At 40.3% G+C, this 18211-nt stretch overlaps 1 protein-coding gene across 1 annotated transcript in view; it reads left to right on the forward strand.

Moving 5' to 3' along the window:
* The first annotated feature begins 3504 nt into the window (after nt 1-3504).
* The window catches only part of LOC145340915 (threonine--tRNA ligase 1, cytoplasmic), a 30338-nt gene continuing 15631 nt past the window's right edge, over nt 3505-18211 (forward strand). Inside the window, exons 1-11 of the mRNA XM_080185484.1 lie at nt 3505-3627; nt 5110-5190; nt 8581-8771; nt 9415-9538; nt 10736-10857; nt 10933-11050; nt 11408-11472; nt 13018-13096; nt 14215-14361; nt 15989-16087; nt 16986-17152. Coding sequence (XP_080041610.1) covers nt 3574-3627; nt 5110-5190; nt 8581-8771; nt 9415-9538; nt 10736-10857; nt 10933-11050; nt 11408-11472; nt 13018-13096; nt 14215-14361; nt 15989-16087; nt 16986-17152 — 1247 coding nt within the window. The 5' untranslated portion in view covers nt 3505-3573. The remainder of the gene's footprint in view (nt 3628-5109; nt 5191-8580; nt 8772-9414; nt 9539-10735; nt 10858-10932; nt 11051-11407; nt 11473-13017; nt 13097-14214; nt 14362-15988; nt 16088-16985; nt 17153-18211) is intronic.

The following is an 18211-nucleotide window of genomic DNA, read 5'->3' on the forward strand; positions in this document are numbered from 1 at the left end:
CATTTGTACCAACGCAAGTGAAGATGCAAAGCCTGTATGTGTTGTATGCAGGGAAATATTGGCGAACAAGAGTTCAAAACCCTGAAAACTGCAACAATATCTGAAGACTAAATATGTCGATCTCAAGAACAAATCTTTGGATTTTTTCAAAGCATGCAGCAAGAACTGAAATCATCAGCTCAAGATCTTAGCAGATATTTAACATTGAATGACAAAGCATAATTAGCCTCTTATGTGGGTGCTTACTGCGTAGCTAAAGAGAAAATGCCCCACACGTTTGCAGAGAGTTTAATTCTCCCTGCAGTATTAGACATGGCTCGCACGATCCTATATGAGAGATCAGCTGAAAAACTGAAATGCAGTCTGCAGATAACATGGTGGCTTACCAAATCAGTGTTATTGCTGAGAATTTGGAAATATAGCTTATTTCTCGTTTAAAGTTAGCAAAGGACTTAACACAACTGGACGTAAGTGCAGCCATTACAGATTATGCAACCTTGCTGGTTTATGTTAGAAATATTTAGCACAATAAGTTTTGAGAGGATATGCTATGCTGTTTGACATTATCAACCAACAATAGTTGAGTTATAATAAGAATTAAAGAAGCAACTGGTCAAGACATTGTCTAGAATCATTGCTTCATTTACTGTGAAGCATTGGTACTGAAAGGAATTCCTTCCGATCTTGAAATGGTGGTGGAAGTCGTGAATTTCATATCAATATCAGACTTTTCAAGTTTCTATATTCCAAAACAAGGGCTAAGTGCACACATTTCTTGTTCAACACAGAGATATGTTGGCTGCCAAGGGGTTGGATGCTTGGCAGAGTTTACTAACTGAGGTATGAAATCCACGCTTTCCTCCTTGAGGAATTATCTCCTCAGGCTGCTTTGTTTGGTGATGAAAGTTGAATGCTAATTCTCTCTTATCTTGCAGACATCAATTCTAAATGAGCTGAACCTAAAATTGCAAAGAAAGGATGATGATTGCTTTCAGCACTGGGAACTAATAGATTCTTTCCAGAAGTCATTGAAAATTTGGCAAGTGTATGTAAAAAGCCCCAACTACTACACGTTCCCCATAGTACTACAGCATATTGAAAAAAATTTTAGTAAGGGAACTGTTAACAGACTGACAAGCCTTATTCAGTCCTTTTCAATTATGCTGATTGACAGTTCCAGAGAAGCATCTCCAAGAAGTATCCAGTGCTGAGTAAAACAAGCATCTTGTTGCTACTGCCCTTATATGTTACGAGGTGGGATTTTCTGTTCTCACAAAGGTGAAGACTGTACAAAAGAACTGATAGAACTCTACATCTGATATTCGTATTGCCCTCTCATCCTGGAAATCTGATTTGAATGAGTTTGTGAGGACCAAGCAAGTTCTTCTATCACATTAAAAATAGGTGAACGAGGTATGGGCCCATAGGTAAGCCAGTTGGCAAAACTGGGTTCTGGGAAAAATAGTTTGAAAAACACTGTCCTTTTTTTATTAGTTTCAAAGTTTATTTATTTGTGTCATGAATAGGCTTACAATAACACTGCAATGAAATTACTGTGAAAATCCTGTAGTCGCCACACTCCGGCCCTGTTTGGATACACTGAAGGAGAATATAGCTTAGCCAATGCGCCTAACCAGCACGTCTTTCAGATTGTGAGATGAAACTGGAACACCCGGAGGAAACCCATGCAGACATGGGGAGAACATGCAAACTCTGCACAGACAGTAACCCAAGCTGGGAATCAAACCTGAGTCCCTGGTGCTGTGAGGCAGCAATGCTAACCACTGTGCCACCATGATGCTCTAAGTGTAGACCGTGCAGTCCTGAGAGTGCTTGCTATTCACTGAGCCACAGCTGACACACAAAATGTATCTCGTGAGGATTATGGCATCAAAGGTGGAGGTGAGAATATGGTTGAACAGCTCACTCACTGCAGAAATGTAAAGGTGGGTAGTCAAATGCTGGGGAGTTGGAATTTTGAAAATGCAGTTTGAATCAAAGTTACAGCATAGGAGGGCAGTTGGCCTGTCATGTTCATGCTGGCTCTCTTCAAGAATACATCAGCTAGTTCATTTATCCATCTTTTCCTTGAGGTGCTGCAAATGGATTCATTTTGGACAATTATCGAGTTCTCATTGGAAAGCCTAATTAAACTTGTTTCCAGCATACTCTCAGGCAATACAGTCCAGATCCTATCGCTTTTGACTCTTTTGCCATTCATCATATATTGGTTTTGCTTCTCAACCTTTCCACCAATGTGGAGTTACTCTTGATTCAGTAATCTACTTTGTACAGATATCTCACAGCTTTGAATATCGGCATCAAATCTCCTCTCAACCCTCTTTTTCTAAGGAGAACAGTCCCAGATTCTTCATTCTATCCATGCAACTGAAGTCCCTGGAATCATAGAATAGAATCAGAATCTCTATGGTGTAGAAAGACGCCATTCAGCATATCGAGCCTGCACCGACAACAATCCTCCCCCCTGCCCCCATCCCCATAACTCCACATATTTATCCTACTAATCCTCCTGACAGTAAGGGGCAATCAACCTAACTCGCAAATTTTTGGATTGTGGGAGGAAACCTACACAAACATGGAGAGAATGTACAAAGTCCACTCAGTGACCCAATGCTGGAATTGAACCCTGGTTACTAGTGCTGTGAGGCACCAGTGCTAACCAATATGCCGCCCTCATTTTTGTAAATCTTTTTTGCAGTCTCTAATGCCTCATCATCATTCCTAAAACATTGTGCCATGAACTGGAATCCTCTAATTGAGCCAAACCAATCTTTGATAAAGGTTCATCATAACTTCCTTGCTTTTATACGGATGAGAGATGGACCTGACAGAAAGAGACCAACTTATTAACTAGTTTTGAAATGTGGGTTTGGAGGAGGAGAGTGCAAAGGATTAGCTGGACAGCTAAAAGTAACACATGATCAAGTGCTGAGGAGAGTAAAGGAACCAATACATTTGGGCACAGGCAGAGAGACTGGACTGGGCACAATAAGAGATTACAGAGGGAAGATTAAAATGGAAGGAAAACCCAAACAGAAAATCGTGGAAAATCTCAGCAGGTCTGACAGCATCTGTAGAGAGTGAATAGAGCCAACATTTCGCATCTGGGTGACCCTTCCTCAGACGTGATCTATATTAAAAGTGAAGGAGATTGTTGGAAAACGAAAAGACTGACACATGACCGCGAGCCCAGGGCCTGGTTCAGGCAGAGGACACTCTGATAGCCCTCCCCCTGGTTGGTGGTTTACACTGTGACCCCCACTGGCAGGCAGCGCACAGCTGCTGGCGATCAATCTGCACCGGGACACCTTCCAGCAGCAGCCATCCCAGCCCGAGCGCGCATGCCCAGACACACCCCCACCACCTCATTGGTCACTGTCCTGTGTCGTCACTGCAGCTCCGGCCAATCACCTTCAGCCACCGCTGGAAGTGCTGCTCCCTGATTGGTCGAGCGTGTGGTACGTGCTGGCGTTGACGCAGGCGGATTTCCGGCGGGTTCCGCTCAGCTGTCAGCGAGGCAGCGCCGGCGTTGTTGCATCAGCCAAGAGCTTGATGGAGGCGGTGACCGAGCAGCTGGAGGCCATGGATGTGCAGGGCCAGGGACCGGTGAGTGTGGGCACCGGCACCTTCCCCTTCCCCGGCCTGGTTCTCGAAGTCAGTGAGGGACTGAGGCCAGGCTGGGGATCGTTGTCGGACTGCCTGTTCAGACCAGGATGGTTTGGTCAGCAGCGGGACCGGCTGTGGTGCTGACAGGAACTGAACAGCTTGGGGGTAGCGGTCTGGAGACAGTAGTTATTCTGCCTTCTGATCTGATTTATTATTGCCTCAAGTATTGGTATACTGAGAAAAGTACTGTTTCTGTACAAAGTGTACCGTTCATAGAGAAGGAGAGGGTGCAGAGTGTAGTGTCACAGTCATAGCTAGGGTGTAGAGAAAGATCAATCTGTGACCTCTGTTGTAGTTGTTGTTCATTGTGGAAAATTTGACAGGAGAGTGGTGACTGTCTATCCAGTGAGACGAATCACACCTGAACTCAACAAAAGCTTCTTGGTCTTTCAACAAGGTCCTCTGAATATTTGTAAGGAGGTTTTCCTTTTCCAGGTATATTGATGAATTGTGCTGCCTTGGTTGCTATATGAGCTGAGATTAGTAAGGAAAATTTTTATTGCATTCATCTTGTGGATATTGGGCCCCTGTAGTTGTGTTAGTGGCTATAGCAAAAGAAAATCTGACAGCCAAGAGACTACCATGACCAGGTAAAGGTGAAATCTGAGGTGGGTGTGGAACCATAGGTAGAAGATTCTTTGACCCCCCCCCTCTAATAATTAATATTAACTCACTGAGAGTACAAATAATGAAAGTATCATGGACTTTAATTTCCATGATAATTGACAGTAAGGCATGAACTCTCGGATGGGTAATAGTAGTAATCGGTGTAATACTTTGATATCATAGATATAGCTAATAGTAATTTTATAACTCTGATAGTCCCTCCTACTATCTAGTGAAACCACAGCCAAGGGAATGGGCTTGACAGAATCAGCAGGGAAAGAAGACCCTGTTGAGCTTGACTCTACTCTGGCACTGTGAGAAGACATGAGAGCTGTAGAATAAGTGGGAGGCCTTGGCTGCAGATGAAATACCACTACTCTTATTTTTTTTTACTTACTTGGGGAGACGAGCCCTGAGGCGCTCTTACTTCTGGTCAGAAGCGCCCAGGTACTTTGTTTTATTTTGGGACAGCAGGGTGGCACAGTGGTTAGCACTGCTGCCTCACAGTGCCAGGGACCCAGGTTCAGTTCTGGCCTTGGGGGAATTAGCAGGGTAAATGTGTGGGGTTGCGCGGATAGGGCCCAGGTGGGGTTGTGGTTGATTCAGACTCGATGGGCCGAATGGCTGCCTCCTGTACTTTATGTCTATAATTCTATGAATTCTCTGATAGATAATAGGTGTAATACTTTTATATCATACATGCAGCAAAAAGGAATCCATAACTTTGATGTATACCCTGATACTATAAGCATCTATATCACCACCTTTTGCAAAACATATTCTTCAGATATTAATTTTTTTTTCCTGGTCTTTCAGCTCAAAGTTACATCTGAAAAGCATAAAGAAGGAGGTAAGAAGAAAAGCAGTAAAGAAGGTGGCGATACAATGAGAACAGAGGTGAGAACTATTTGTATTTACGTTTTTGTACAGAACTATAACTGTGATAAATGCAGCTGTTGTTATTAGGCCACTGACAATTTTTATCTCCTGATTCATTATAATTGGAACTGGTCTGAAATTCTTTGGTAGTTAATTATTTTGTTTAAACTATGTTGGGTGTGCCTACCCTCAGCATTACACAATGTAAATTGGCCATCCTCCCTTCAGTGCCTCAGTCTATTTCATACTTTAAATGAAAGATCTAGCTTAAAAATAATTTTAAAATAAAGAAACCTTTGCATTTATGTGGTACATTTCTGTACTCTTTCCATTGTTTATTGAAACACTTCAAATAGGACTGACTACTTTAAAATGCAATTTTTTTTTGCATGAATGTAGTACTGGCAACCCTTTCTAGTTCCCCTAATGCAGCACAGAGAATTATTCCTGGTGTCCTGCCAACGTTTATCCCTCGATTAACATCAGTAAAACAGATTATTATCACATTACAATTTGTGGAAGATTGATGTGTGCAAATCAGCTGTCAGTCTTCTACATTAAAAGGGGGCACAGTGGTTAGCACTGCTGCCTCACGGTGCCAGGCACCCAGGTTCGATTCCTGGCTTGGGTCACTGTCCGTGTGAAGTTTGCACGTTCTCCCTGTGTCTGTGTGGATTTCCTCCAGGTGGTCCGGTTTCCTCCACAGTCCAAAGATGTGCGGGCTAGGTTGATTAATCATGCTACGTTAAACCTAGTTTCAGGGGGGTTAGCAGGATAAATATGTAGGGTTATGGGAATGGCCGGGGTGGGATTGTGGTCAGTGTATCCTTGATGGGCCTCATGGCCTCCTTCTGCACCGTAGGAATTCTATGAAAAGTGGCTTCACAAAAATACAGCTTTGTCTGTGTAACACTTTTGAATATCTTATGTTGTGAAAGGCACTATATAAATGCAAATACATATATAAGCAGCAGCTTAGTTTTAAAATTTTCATCCTTATTTTCAAATCTTGCATTGGCCTCATCCCTGCCTTTCTTCTGAGGTATTTGTCACTTCTAATTCTGACCTCTAATATGTTTTTGATTTTAATTGTATTGACATTTTGTGACTGTCTTCTTCAGCCACCTAAGCCCTAAGTTCTCAAATTACTTCAAAATCCTTCCGTCTTGTTACTGTTGTTCGCCTTTTAAGATGTCATTTGCCCAAGCCTTTGCACATCTGTTCCAATATCTCCTTGAGTGGTTTGATGAGCCTTGTGAAGTGCCTTAGCATGTTTTATCATGTAAATGCACTATATAAATCATAGAATCATAGAGGTTTACAGCATGAAAACAGGCCCTTTGGCCCAACTTGTCCATACCACCCTTTTTTTTGAAACCCCTAAGCTAATCCCAGTTGCCTGCATTTGGTCCATATCCCTCCAAACCAACCTTGCCCATGTAACTGTCTAAATGCTTTTTAAAAGACAAAATTGCACCTGCCTCTACTACTACCTCTGGTACTTTGTTCCAGATACTCGCCACCCTGTGTGAAAAAATTGCCCCCCTTGACCCTTTTGTATCTCGGCCCTCTAGTTTTAGATTCCTCTACTTTGGGGAAAAGATATTGATGATCTAGCTGATCTGTGCCCCTCATTAAATGTGTTTTTTTTTATTTTCCTGTGCAGCATTTCATAAACACCAATGAAATAATTAAGTTAATCTTTTAAAGCAAGGAGGGATGTTGACTAGAGAGCGCTTCCTGTTTTGATACTGCCAAAGAATGCATAATGTCTGCCTGAACTGTCAAGTAGACATGTGGAACCTAAGTTAGCCTAATTGTTGCAATGTTTGTTCTTCAATGAGTACACATTGTTGTAATCAACCTAGATTATATGCTGAATAACATCCTAATTTTTTTTCATGTTACTTTTACCCACTGTCTCAAATTGGAATTTGAGATTAAGAGGGGGAAACATGGAAAAAAAAATTGATCAACTTTATCCACTCTGTTAATACTTATCTAAAAATGGATTTTAAAGATATTTCTATATAGTACTATTCACATCCACAATGATTCAAGCATTATTTTCTGAAGTATAGCAACAGTTGTTTTATAAAGAAGCATAGCAGCAGCCAATTTGTGCACGGCAATGATGTGCATGAGTAGTTAAACATTTGAGTGATATTATTTGAGGGATGAATGTTAGGGGAGCTTGCTGCTCATTTTCAGAGGAGTGCCACACGATATCTTTCATCTTGTGGTTAGCACTGCTGCCTCACAGCGCCAGGGACCAGGGTTCAGTTCAGGTCTCGGGTCACTGTCTGTATGGCATTTGCACATTCTCCCTCGTGTCTGCATGGGGTTTCCTCCCACGGTCCAAAGAGGTGCAGGTTAGGTTGATTGGCCAGGCTAAATTGACCCTAGTGTCGGGGGATTAGCAGGGTAAATATGTGTGGTTATGGGAATAGGGCCCAGGTGGGATTGTGGTCATTGCAGACTCGATGGGCTGAATGGACTGCTATACTTTGGGGATTCTTTCCATTTAAACGGGTGGATCGGCCTCTGTTTAACATCTCAGCTGAAAGATGCATCCCCTGCCATGCAGTATTCCCTCAGTATTTCAGTTGAAATATTCACACTCAATCCTGGAATGGAACTTGAACCTGAAAGCTGTGTCAATCGGGCTGATGTTTTATCATTAAAGTTTGTATATTTAGTAATGCACCTGGCTTTCAATCTTACTAAAGGAAGTGACACAGTGATGCTGCAAGAATAGGCTGAGGCTACAATCCGTGTTTATATACTACAAAAAACTGAGGGTTCCAAATGTAGGAGTTGAAGCTTCTAGGCTTAATAAGAGTTAAATGGCCATACTCAGGCAATAACCAATGTGCTACTTTGCTGCAGCAGAGCACAAATGTGATTATTGAACACAACTATTCTAGATCTCTCTCTCTCTCTTCCCACTTTCTATCTTTTTCACTTTCAGTTTCTTTCTAACTGCGATACTTCGTTACTGGCCTTTATCAGAAAATCATCGCTGTTAAACAATTACCTGTCATTATACAAATGCCTAGTTTTTAACTTAAGCAGAATGTGGAATGTACCTATTGGGACTAAATTGTGGAGATGAGTCTGACCAAGTGTGTATGAATTTTTGTAAAAGTTCGAAAATAAATGGGATTTGACTATCGTTTAATCTGGATTTGTGGGCTCTGGCATTTTGGTCCAGGCTCTACAGAACCATAGCCTTGAGGCCAATACAATATAGATTCCTTACTTGATCTCATTTGCTTAACAGTACTTCATATCACAACCAGTGACTTGTACCAATAAGAAAAGTGCTTGTATCTGATTGAAGTGCTATTGGAAGGCAATTGACATAATGTAGTCATTTTACTTTTTTTTAATCCTCCCTCCCTTTAGTTGGATCCATGGCCTGCTTATATTAATGAACGCCTTGATCTGTACAACAAACTCAAAGCAGAAAGTGATTCAATTCTAGCACAGCGTGCTATGAAAGAGAGCAAGCAAATAACAATCACATTGCCAGATGGTAAACAAGTACAAGGAGATTCCTGGAAAAGCACTCCTTACCAGATTGCCTGTGGAATTAGGTAAAGTACTCATATCCATCCTAAATGTCTCGTTTTACTACTGTACTACAGTAGAACCAGTAAAGGATCCCCTTTCTAAAAATAATATTGGAACTGTTTATAGAATAGAGATTACTCTCTAAGTTGAGGATAGATGTACAAAATTCCCTCTGCAATAGTGAGGATTTATAGGATCAAAGTGCTAAAATCCATAGAATGCATTACCAGAAATGTATATTGAAATAAAGACTAACAGCACATTGAAAAACAAATTGAATACTTGAAAAGAGAATAAAAAATGATGCAGTGAAAGAGCAGGTTAATGGCCTGAATGGAGTCCTGTATTGCACATTCTGATTTGAAATGTACGTTTATTGAGGATGGAATTCCTTTTGAATTTTTTCACCTGCTTTGATGTACAAGTTCATTAACTGAGATTCTGATTTGGCCATGTGCTTATTTTCTGAAAAGCAGGAGATAAACTAATCAGATTGAAATTTCCAAAGATAATTCGTTATGTGACCACCTTTTTAATATTGAATATTTATATTATTTAATATTAATATTTAATATTGATGCAAGCATCATTACATAATTTAATGAGAATACTTCCTCTTGTACACCACACTTTGTTGTATATTTGTTCTGTGTGTGTTTAATCCAGTCAGGGTTTGGCTGACAATGTGATTGTTGCAAAAGTAAATGGAGTGGTTTGGGACTTGGATCGACCACTGGAAGAAGACTGCAGTCTCGCATTGCTTAAGTTTGAGGAAGAGGAGGCTCAAGCTGTAAGTAGTCTGAGTTGCGTGTGATGCAACATGAATAATCAGCCTTAAAAATTCAAATAATTAAGTAATAATTGACACTTTGCTATGTCACTGCTACCTCACAGATCAAGGGATTTGGGTTCAATTCCTGGCTTGGGTCACTGTCTGTGCAGAGTTTGCATGTTCTCCTCATGTCAGCGTGGGTTTGCTCTGAGTGTTCCAGTTTCCTCCCACAATCCAAAGATGTGTGGGTTAGTTGATTGGCCATGCTAAATTGTTCTTAGTGTTCCAGGATGTGTAGGTTAGTGGGGTAAATATGTGGGGATAGGGTTTGGGTGGGATTGTTTTGGTGCAGACTCAATGGTCTGAATGACCTTCTGCACTGTAGGGTTTCTATAATTTCTAATAGTTTACTGCCATGATAAGCTAAAGTCCTGATCCTTGGCCTAACCTGAAGTAACACTGCAAACTTAAAGAAAGCCAACAAAAGGCACATCTCAGCCAGGCTTTTGTCACAGTAAACTGGACAAACCTAAGGACGGTTCTGTGCAAATCACATACTCCAAGACCGCTCACCCATGCTCTCCACATTTGTCAGATCAAAGAGCACGGGAACCCGCATTATAGGACGTCCCAAACTTTTATATAAAGATAATATTCACAATGAGTTATGCAAATGGAGACTTGGTCTAATGTCACACAGGAAATGACATCCGCCTGGGCTGTAGATTGGTCACTTTTTCTTTTGCTGAACTCAAAATATTCTGAGGCATTTTGTGCAGCAAGCTTTAATTTGTACGCTTTTACAAAATTTGTTGGTCAGCAATGGCTAACCCCATTTTAGCCCTGCTCGGATGCTGTATAAAATACTTATTGAATTGTAGTCCAACAATTGAAAGACCTGATGGACTGGATTTTGCAGTCATTGGTGAACAAATAACATCAGTTGTTTGTTACATGTCGCTTAACCATGTACTTCCTATGGGGATTTTGCACTAGAAGTTATTATCTCTGAGAGCCAAAATGGTGTGGTGTCTTTAACAGGGGACCTGCGATGTGTGAGCAAGGCAAGCATGTGTGTATCTATTCAACCGATGAGATTGAAGAATCATTGGTGAGCAGTACAGAGCCTGAACTGGGGAATATCAGTTAGCAGTAGATGGATAGATTTCTCTGGATACTGTTAGTTAATTCCTGATGAATCTTTCTGTGTGCTAGGTATACTGGCATTCCAGTGCTCACATATTGGGAGAGGCCATGGAACGAGTCTTTGGAGGATGTCTCTGTTATGGACCACCAATTGAAAATGGTTTTTATTATGACATGTTCTTGGAAGAAGGGTATGTTTTAGTTATCTGAATATCTGTTAAATATATTTTTGACTTCTGTATTTTTAACAAAAATCTTTTCAATAGGGGTGTTTCTAGCAATGATTTTCCAGCTCTAGAAAGTCTATGTAAGCGGATTATGAAGGATAAGCAACCATTTGAGAGACTGGAAATAAAAAAAGAGACTCTTCTGGCAATGTTCAAGGTAAGCTTACTTTTAACCATCCTGGGTATTTCTATCATAATAGATGCTTAACAGAGACAACATGCATCTATTTGCTATGTTTAGCTGGTTAAATGTGCACGAGCATGATGTGAATGTGAAGCAAGGTGTCCAATTGAGAGGAAGCTTTAAGGAATGTGTTTAACTGGAGCGGTGTATTGCACAAGTTCCCACCTGCAAACTGCGTGGTCAACAACAGAGATTGGAATACTGATTTTTTTTTGTTTTAAATTGCACGGTGGTTAACTACTAAGCCCAAATTGTCTTACTGTAATTTTTATCTGCACTTGACAATATTATAGTCAATGTTCTTAATTCAGCATTTATTTTCATTTCTAGTACAACAAATTCAAGTGTAGAATTCTAAATGAGAAGGTGAAAACTCCTACTACAACCGTGTATAGGTAAGGAACAAGGCTATTGTAGTTTGGAAGGGTTTGATTCATAAAATTAAGAGTTCCTTGGGGATATTGGAAATGAAATGCTTTGGCAATACAAGGAATGCAACTTTTTTTCAGAACAAAGTATGTTAGAGTGAATACCAGTATTAAGACATGACCATTTGATAGCCCATTTGGTGAAAACATCTTAAAAAAAAAAATTAATCATTCAAGGGATGTGGGCATTGCTGACTAGGTCAGCATTTATTGTCCATCCCCAGTTGCCCTTGAGAAGGTGGGCATGAGCTGTCTTCTTGAACCACTGCAGTCCATGTGGAGCAGGCACACCCAAAGTGCTGTTAGGAAGATTGTTCTAGGATTTTGATCCAGCGACAATGAAGGAACAGCAATATAGTTCCACATTGGGGTGGCGTGTTGCTAGGAAGGAAACTTGCAGGTGGTGATGTTCCCATGCATCAGCTGTACTCGCCCTTCTACATGAGAAAGGTCGAAGGTTTAGATGGTGCCGTCAGAGGAGCCTTGGTGAATTGCTACAGTGCACCTTTTAATATGGTAGACATGATTGTCACTGTATGTTGGTAGTGGAGGGTTAAATGTTTAAGGTGTTGGGGTAAAGTCATTCAAGCAGGTTGCCTTGAGCTGGATGGTGTTAAGCTGGAGTGTTGGAGCTGCACTCATCCAAGCAAGTGGGGTGTATTCCATTACACTGCTAAATTGTGCCTTGTCGATGGTGGACAGGCTTTGGGGAGTCAGGAACTGAGTTATTCACCACAGAAAGCTGTCGTTTTCCCCCATCCCCATCCACCACTACATTCCTTTTTGCTCCCCCTACTTGAATGGCCTTCTATACCATGATGAAATGGTTAGTCAGCCCACCCAGCAGGCTCCATTCTTACCCAAACGAGCTTCAAACCTGTTAGGACAATTGCAGAAGTGGACATTCTTATCCTCCGCATCCCCTTAACCTGCTTAAGCTGCTGACATGTTCTGACCACTTTCTACGTCAGAAGACCAGGGCTGGAATTCTCCCAAAAAATTCTAATTCTAATGTCGAATTAGCATGAAAGCTGGAGTAATTCACATTGTTTTTTCAGTGGGAGTTCAAAAAAGAATCTGCCCCACCCTGTGCACTGCAGATGTCACTAGTGTTTATATCATTAAAAATTAGTGGGCAGGGCCAATTCCTGCTGGAGAGGCCGGCAGCATAGTGCTGAGCGGGCCACTGTGCGAGCGGCGATCTGTCAGCGCCAGATTGTAGCAACGACCGCAGTCTATCTTTTGCATTGATGGGGCTCCCCATCATTGGGGATGTGTATATCTATAGAGCTCACAACTGGATAGTGGCAGGACTGCAGAGTTGGATCTAATCCATCATTGTGGGATCACATTGAAGTTCCCACTGAGAGTATATTCATCTTGCCACCCTCTGAGCTTCTTCCAAGTGTTGTTCAATTTGGAGGCATACCAATTTATCAGTTGAGGGATGTGGGATAGTGGCATATGTATTTTGGATAATGGATTATGTTTTATTTTGTACCTTGGTTTCAGGTGTGGACCCCTGATTGACTTGTGTAGAGGACCTCATGTCAGACACACTGGAAAAATTAAGGCCATGAAAATTCACAAGGTAACTGAGAATACTTTTGTTTTTCCCAAAATAATAACTTCATTCTGCCTGTTTGTAGAAAACTTCCACAAACTTCAATGGGGGGAAAAAAAATCCACTAAAATGGAAAGTATTTAAAATTAGCTGTACCATTTGAATTTGATCGATTTTGGAATTGCAGGTTTTTTGTCTTTGTTTTGGCATAATTTAAGGTAAAATGGAGTGGTTATGGGGGGGTGGGGGTCATGTAACCAACTCTTGACAGCAAGTCTGAGTTGTTTAGTTGCTATGAGGATAGTGAGGCTCAGATTTGCTATTAAGAAGAAGCAACCTCTGTATGACTAGGTAGACTGTTAACCTCCAAATCACAGCGAGGTGTTAGGAATATCAGGTTTTATATACTGTTATACCTAAACTGCCTATTTAATTCCAAGATACAATCGAGTTGTCCAATTGCGAGCTCTATAGATATCCACATCCTCAATGATGGGGAGCCCCAACAATGCAAAAGATAAGACTGAGGTCATTGCTACAATCTTTCTAGAGGATGGCTAATTAGCATTTTCACACTGCTGTGGAGGTGAACTCTGAAAGGCAAAGACTTCAGGACAAGCCATTGTACAATCAGATTACACATTTTTTCTTAAAATATCCCTGACAGATCAGTACAAGAATCCAGAGACAGCAACAGAGATCGAGGCAGCCAGTCCCTATTGTTCACCATGCAGGAAACAATAGGAACTTGCACTTGAATTGAAGAAACCAAGCTTGTGAGGATTTAAGAGGCTGAAAGATTTGGCTAGAGGGAGAAATCTCCAGGGTAACCTTCACTGTGAAAGCCAGTTCTGGTAAAGGAAAAAGGAAGCAAGTAATTGGGAGCCAAGAACAGCCTTGGACTGCTTCCCGGAAAATTAAGTGTTCGCTTAAGTTAAATGGGATGTGGGGGAGCTCATTTCTGTAGTTTAGAGTATAATTGCCGACTGAAGAGTGTTTAGACAATATTTCATTTGTCTGCTTATGACAATAAAAGTCTTTAAAACTTTGTTCTTTTCAGTTATTCATTGTAATCAAATATCTTAAAACTGTCAGTCTCCAGAAGGATCATAATGTGAGCATTTGATTTTTTTATTTGTTCACAGAATTCCTCCACTTACTGGGAAGGAAAGGCTGATATGGAAACACTACAAAGAATTTATGGAATATCTTTTCCAGATACAAAAATGTTGAAAGAATGGGAGAAGTTCCAGGAAGAAGCCAAAAACAGGGACCACAGAAAACTGGGGAGGGTTAGTCTTAAATAATTGTAATAAATCTTCTTGATTATATGTGCTGAGAAATGATTTTTAGTTAAATATAGTGATAATGACAATGACTGAGATTCCTTCTGTGAAGGATTGTGTGCTTAATTCACATGTTCTGCTTCAACAAATCGCATCAAAAGTGTGCACAGTGGTTTATAATGTGACTTTTATAAATGCCTAAGGTGTCATTGCCTTACTCTTGGTATGTTTTTCTTGATTGAAAGAAAATTTAAAACTGGTTTCTTCAGATTTTGAGGCAGACAGTACAGGAAATTCTGCTTACTGTACATTGATGTCCTCAATGTTTCTAAGGGATAACTCTGTTTTGGTATTGTTTCTAAATTTCAAATGGCTCTTGTAAACCAATAGCTTGCTATTGGAATGCATAATACCCTGCCCTTTAGAAATGATTCTTTAATGGTTGTTGAACAAAAAGACATTTCAAAGCTTTAAATCTTGCATGCATCAGAATGTTTTGCAAGCATGCCAGTATAAGAAAAAGCAACAAGTTTATATTGTATGAATAGAGACTACTGATTGGTTGCCAAGTGAACTCTGATTGGTAGAGGCATTGCCATGGAACATGCACCAATTGATGATGACTGACAGTTAACTGCCAGGCATTGTTTGAAATTTAAACCAGGCAGCTTGACCCTGATGAGCCAGTAACAATATGCTGCTATCAAGCCAAGAAGACATTCTGCCTATCACACAAATGAGTAATGTGACAAATGAATTTCAGTGCCATTATGATGCTAGGTATGTAGACCATACATTCCAAAAATTGGCTTCGCAGATCGTATCGAACAGCATGTTCTAAACATAGTTTACAATTGGTACAGACCATATATAACCAACCTGTGCTTGCAGAACTTGAAACATTGTCCAACATGAGATGTGATTCGCAATTGGACTACATTTGCTAAATGATTCTCGTGTCAGGAATTACACTGTCAATTTGTTTAATATTGTCAGTAGGGCTCGCAGTGGTGAATTTGCATGTACAGGAAGCTATATGTACTAATACATTAGGTCCTGTTCTTTGCAGATAGAAAGAACAGATACACACATTGCAACTGTTTCAGCTAAACAAAATAAGTGACAGCAGGCCACTGACTCTTTCCTTAGGGCAATGCATTGACCAATTAGGGTCAGGCAGCCTGGTTTACAAATTTCAAACGATGCTTGACAGTTAATAGGGAGTCACCATCAGTTGGTGCATTCTCCATGGTGATGCCTGTACCAATCAGAGTCCACTTGCCAACAAACCAGCATTCTTCTCTTAGTATAAATTTATGTTTTCCCCTTATGTTAGTATTCTTGTGAAGTTCCTGAGCAGTGCAAGGTGAAAAGCTTTGATTTTTTTTTGGCAATGCTCACGTTCTGGACTACCAAACGTCTCAATTGAGGTTAAAATGAGGCTGTAATTGGAATGGCAACCTCGCTATCATGGCATTCTGTTTCAAACCACAATATAAACCTGCCATTACCCTTTAATATGGAATGTTTTACATCAATAACACTAAATAGGGCAGGGTTATTCAAATCTATTTTAGCTTCGCAATGCTGATGGTTTTCTTAAAGTAATATTTCTGAATTTTTGCATATTCAGGAGCAAGAGTTGTTTTTCTTCCATGAACTCAGCCCAGGAAGCTGTTTCTTCCTACCTAAGGGGGCTTATATCTACAATGAACTCATCGAATTCATTAGGGTAGGACTTATTCATTTTTTAATTTCAACTTGTGTCTATACTAATTAACTGTGTTTCCTATGAAAAATTGGATTTGAAGGGGAAAATGCATGGAGGAAAAATGTGTTTCTTCCTGTTTGGACTCGAGAATATAGCGAAGTATAATGAGGCAGTAGTGGGAGTAGAACGAGGGGATGTTAGAGCAACTTAATTCCAATTACCATCTTCTACCATGTGGATGCTTCAAATCACATCAAGATGGAAAATTGATGGCAATCCACAGCCATCTTTAAACAGTTCATTGGGAAAGGCTGAAGGTGTTTATTATATTTTGCCTCTTCCCACCAGTTGAGATTTGCAGTAAAGTACACCAGTGGCGAGTTTTACAGGAAATTACACTCATGTTTTACACATTCAGTAAAAGGTGTCCTCTTTATGTAGTAAACTTTGATCTTTACTTTTACATTTCGCTTTGGTTTCAGAGAGATTATGTAGATATGATCGGTACATTTTCTGGAATGAGTATTTTTATCTCCTCTGTCTTTATACTGAATTAAAGACCCTTGATAAAATGCTTCTGTTGGCAATTTTATTTTTAAACTTTATATGATTAATCAGTATCAGCATGTTTACTGGGAAAGCATTGTTCTCCTCTCTGATTTTATTTGTGCTATTTTCTTGGCTGCAAAATGACACTTCTCTTCCATGTTGCTCTAGTAATCATAGATACTCAACTAATAAGAGGCATGCTAAAATTATTCCGCGTGACAGCTTCCCTGTTTTCACTGATACCTTAAGTTGTACGTCTTCTGATAACAACCTGCTTTGCAAAGTGAGGTTTAGGTGCAGATACATGTTTTCAGTCAATGTATATTTATAATTTTGGTCACATATATTTATGAATTTGTGTTTTTTTTAGAGCGAGTACAAGACAAGAGGCTTTACAGAGGTAGTGTCTCCCAACATTTACAACCATAAACTGTGGCAAACATCAGGACACTGGCAGCACTACAGTGAGAATATGTTCTCCTTTGAGGTGGAAAAGGAAATCTTTGCCCTAAAACCAATGAATTGCCCAGGTCATTGGTACGTGTTTGAATTCCTGAAACCTCAAATCTTTTAAGCTTTCTTTAGGGCAGGCAGGAGTGTTGTGGTATTGTCACTGGACTAGTAATCAAGAGACCCAAGGGACTTGGGTTCAAATTCCACCACAGCAGATAGTGGAACTTAAAGTCTAATGTAAACCATGAAACCATTGTTGATTGTTGTAAAAAGCCATCTGGTTTACTTATGTCCTTGAAGGAAAGCTGCCGTTCTTACCTGGCCTGACCTACATGTGACTCCAGATCCACAACAATATGGTTGACTCTTAACTGCTCTCTGAAATGGTCAAGCAAACCACTCAGTTCAAGGGCAATTAAGGATGGGCAGCAAATGCTGGCCTAGCCAGCGATGCCCATATCCCATGAATTAGTGAAAAAACTTACGAGAATCTCAGGATGTCACTTAAAATGTAAGTCTATAATTTTGTATTTAGTAATTATAGGATCTGATAATCTGGTGACTATGCTACTGGACTAGCAACCCAAAAATCAAATGCTGTCGTGATAGCTAATAATTTGGGGGTGAACACAGGAAAATGATACTGAAAATGGTTGAATTACCTTAACCCAACTTGTTTGTTATTGGCCTTCATAAGTTGAAAAGTGTCGCCTTATTTAGTCTGATCTGCATATGATTTGAATCTGTCCTTACCTGTTGACACTTAATGCTCCCAGGGTATCTAGAGATGAACTGTAAACGTTGTCTTTCCAGTGTTACCACAATCCGACAAAGCTTTTTCATTACAGCCTCTTGTACCAGAATTATAAGGTTAAAGGGCAAGCCAGTTTCCTCCAATTCTCCCCCTGTTAAAATGTGTTTCTTCACTATGGTGTAGTTCCCCTGGTGTCCTGACTCCACAATACAACCTGGAGAAGAAGACACATTTAATGTGGTGTCCCAGCACTTTGAAATCTCTTCAGCATACATTTGCTTAATTTTCCACCCTCAAGATCATTTTAAAAATTTCTTCGCCCAGCTTTTGTTGGAGGGGAAAGAAGAAACATCTAAGGAATATTTAGACACCATTTTTAAAAAGCATTT

This window comes from Carcharhinus amblyrhynchos, chromosome 1, assembly GCF_965287045.1.
Source record: "Carcharhinus amblyrhynchos chromosome 1, sCarAmb.v2.hapA, whole genome shotgun sequence".
NCBI classification, from domain to species: Eukaryota; Metazoa; Chordata; class Chondrichthyes; order Carcharhiniformes; family Carcharhinidae; genus Carcharhinus; species Carcharhinus amblyrhynchos.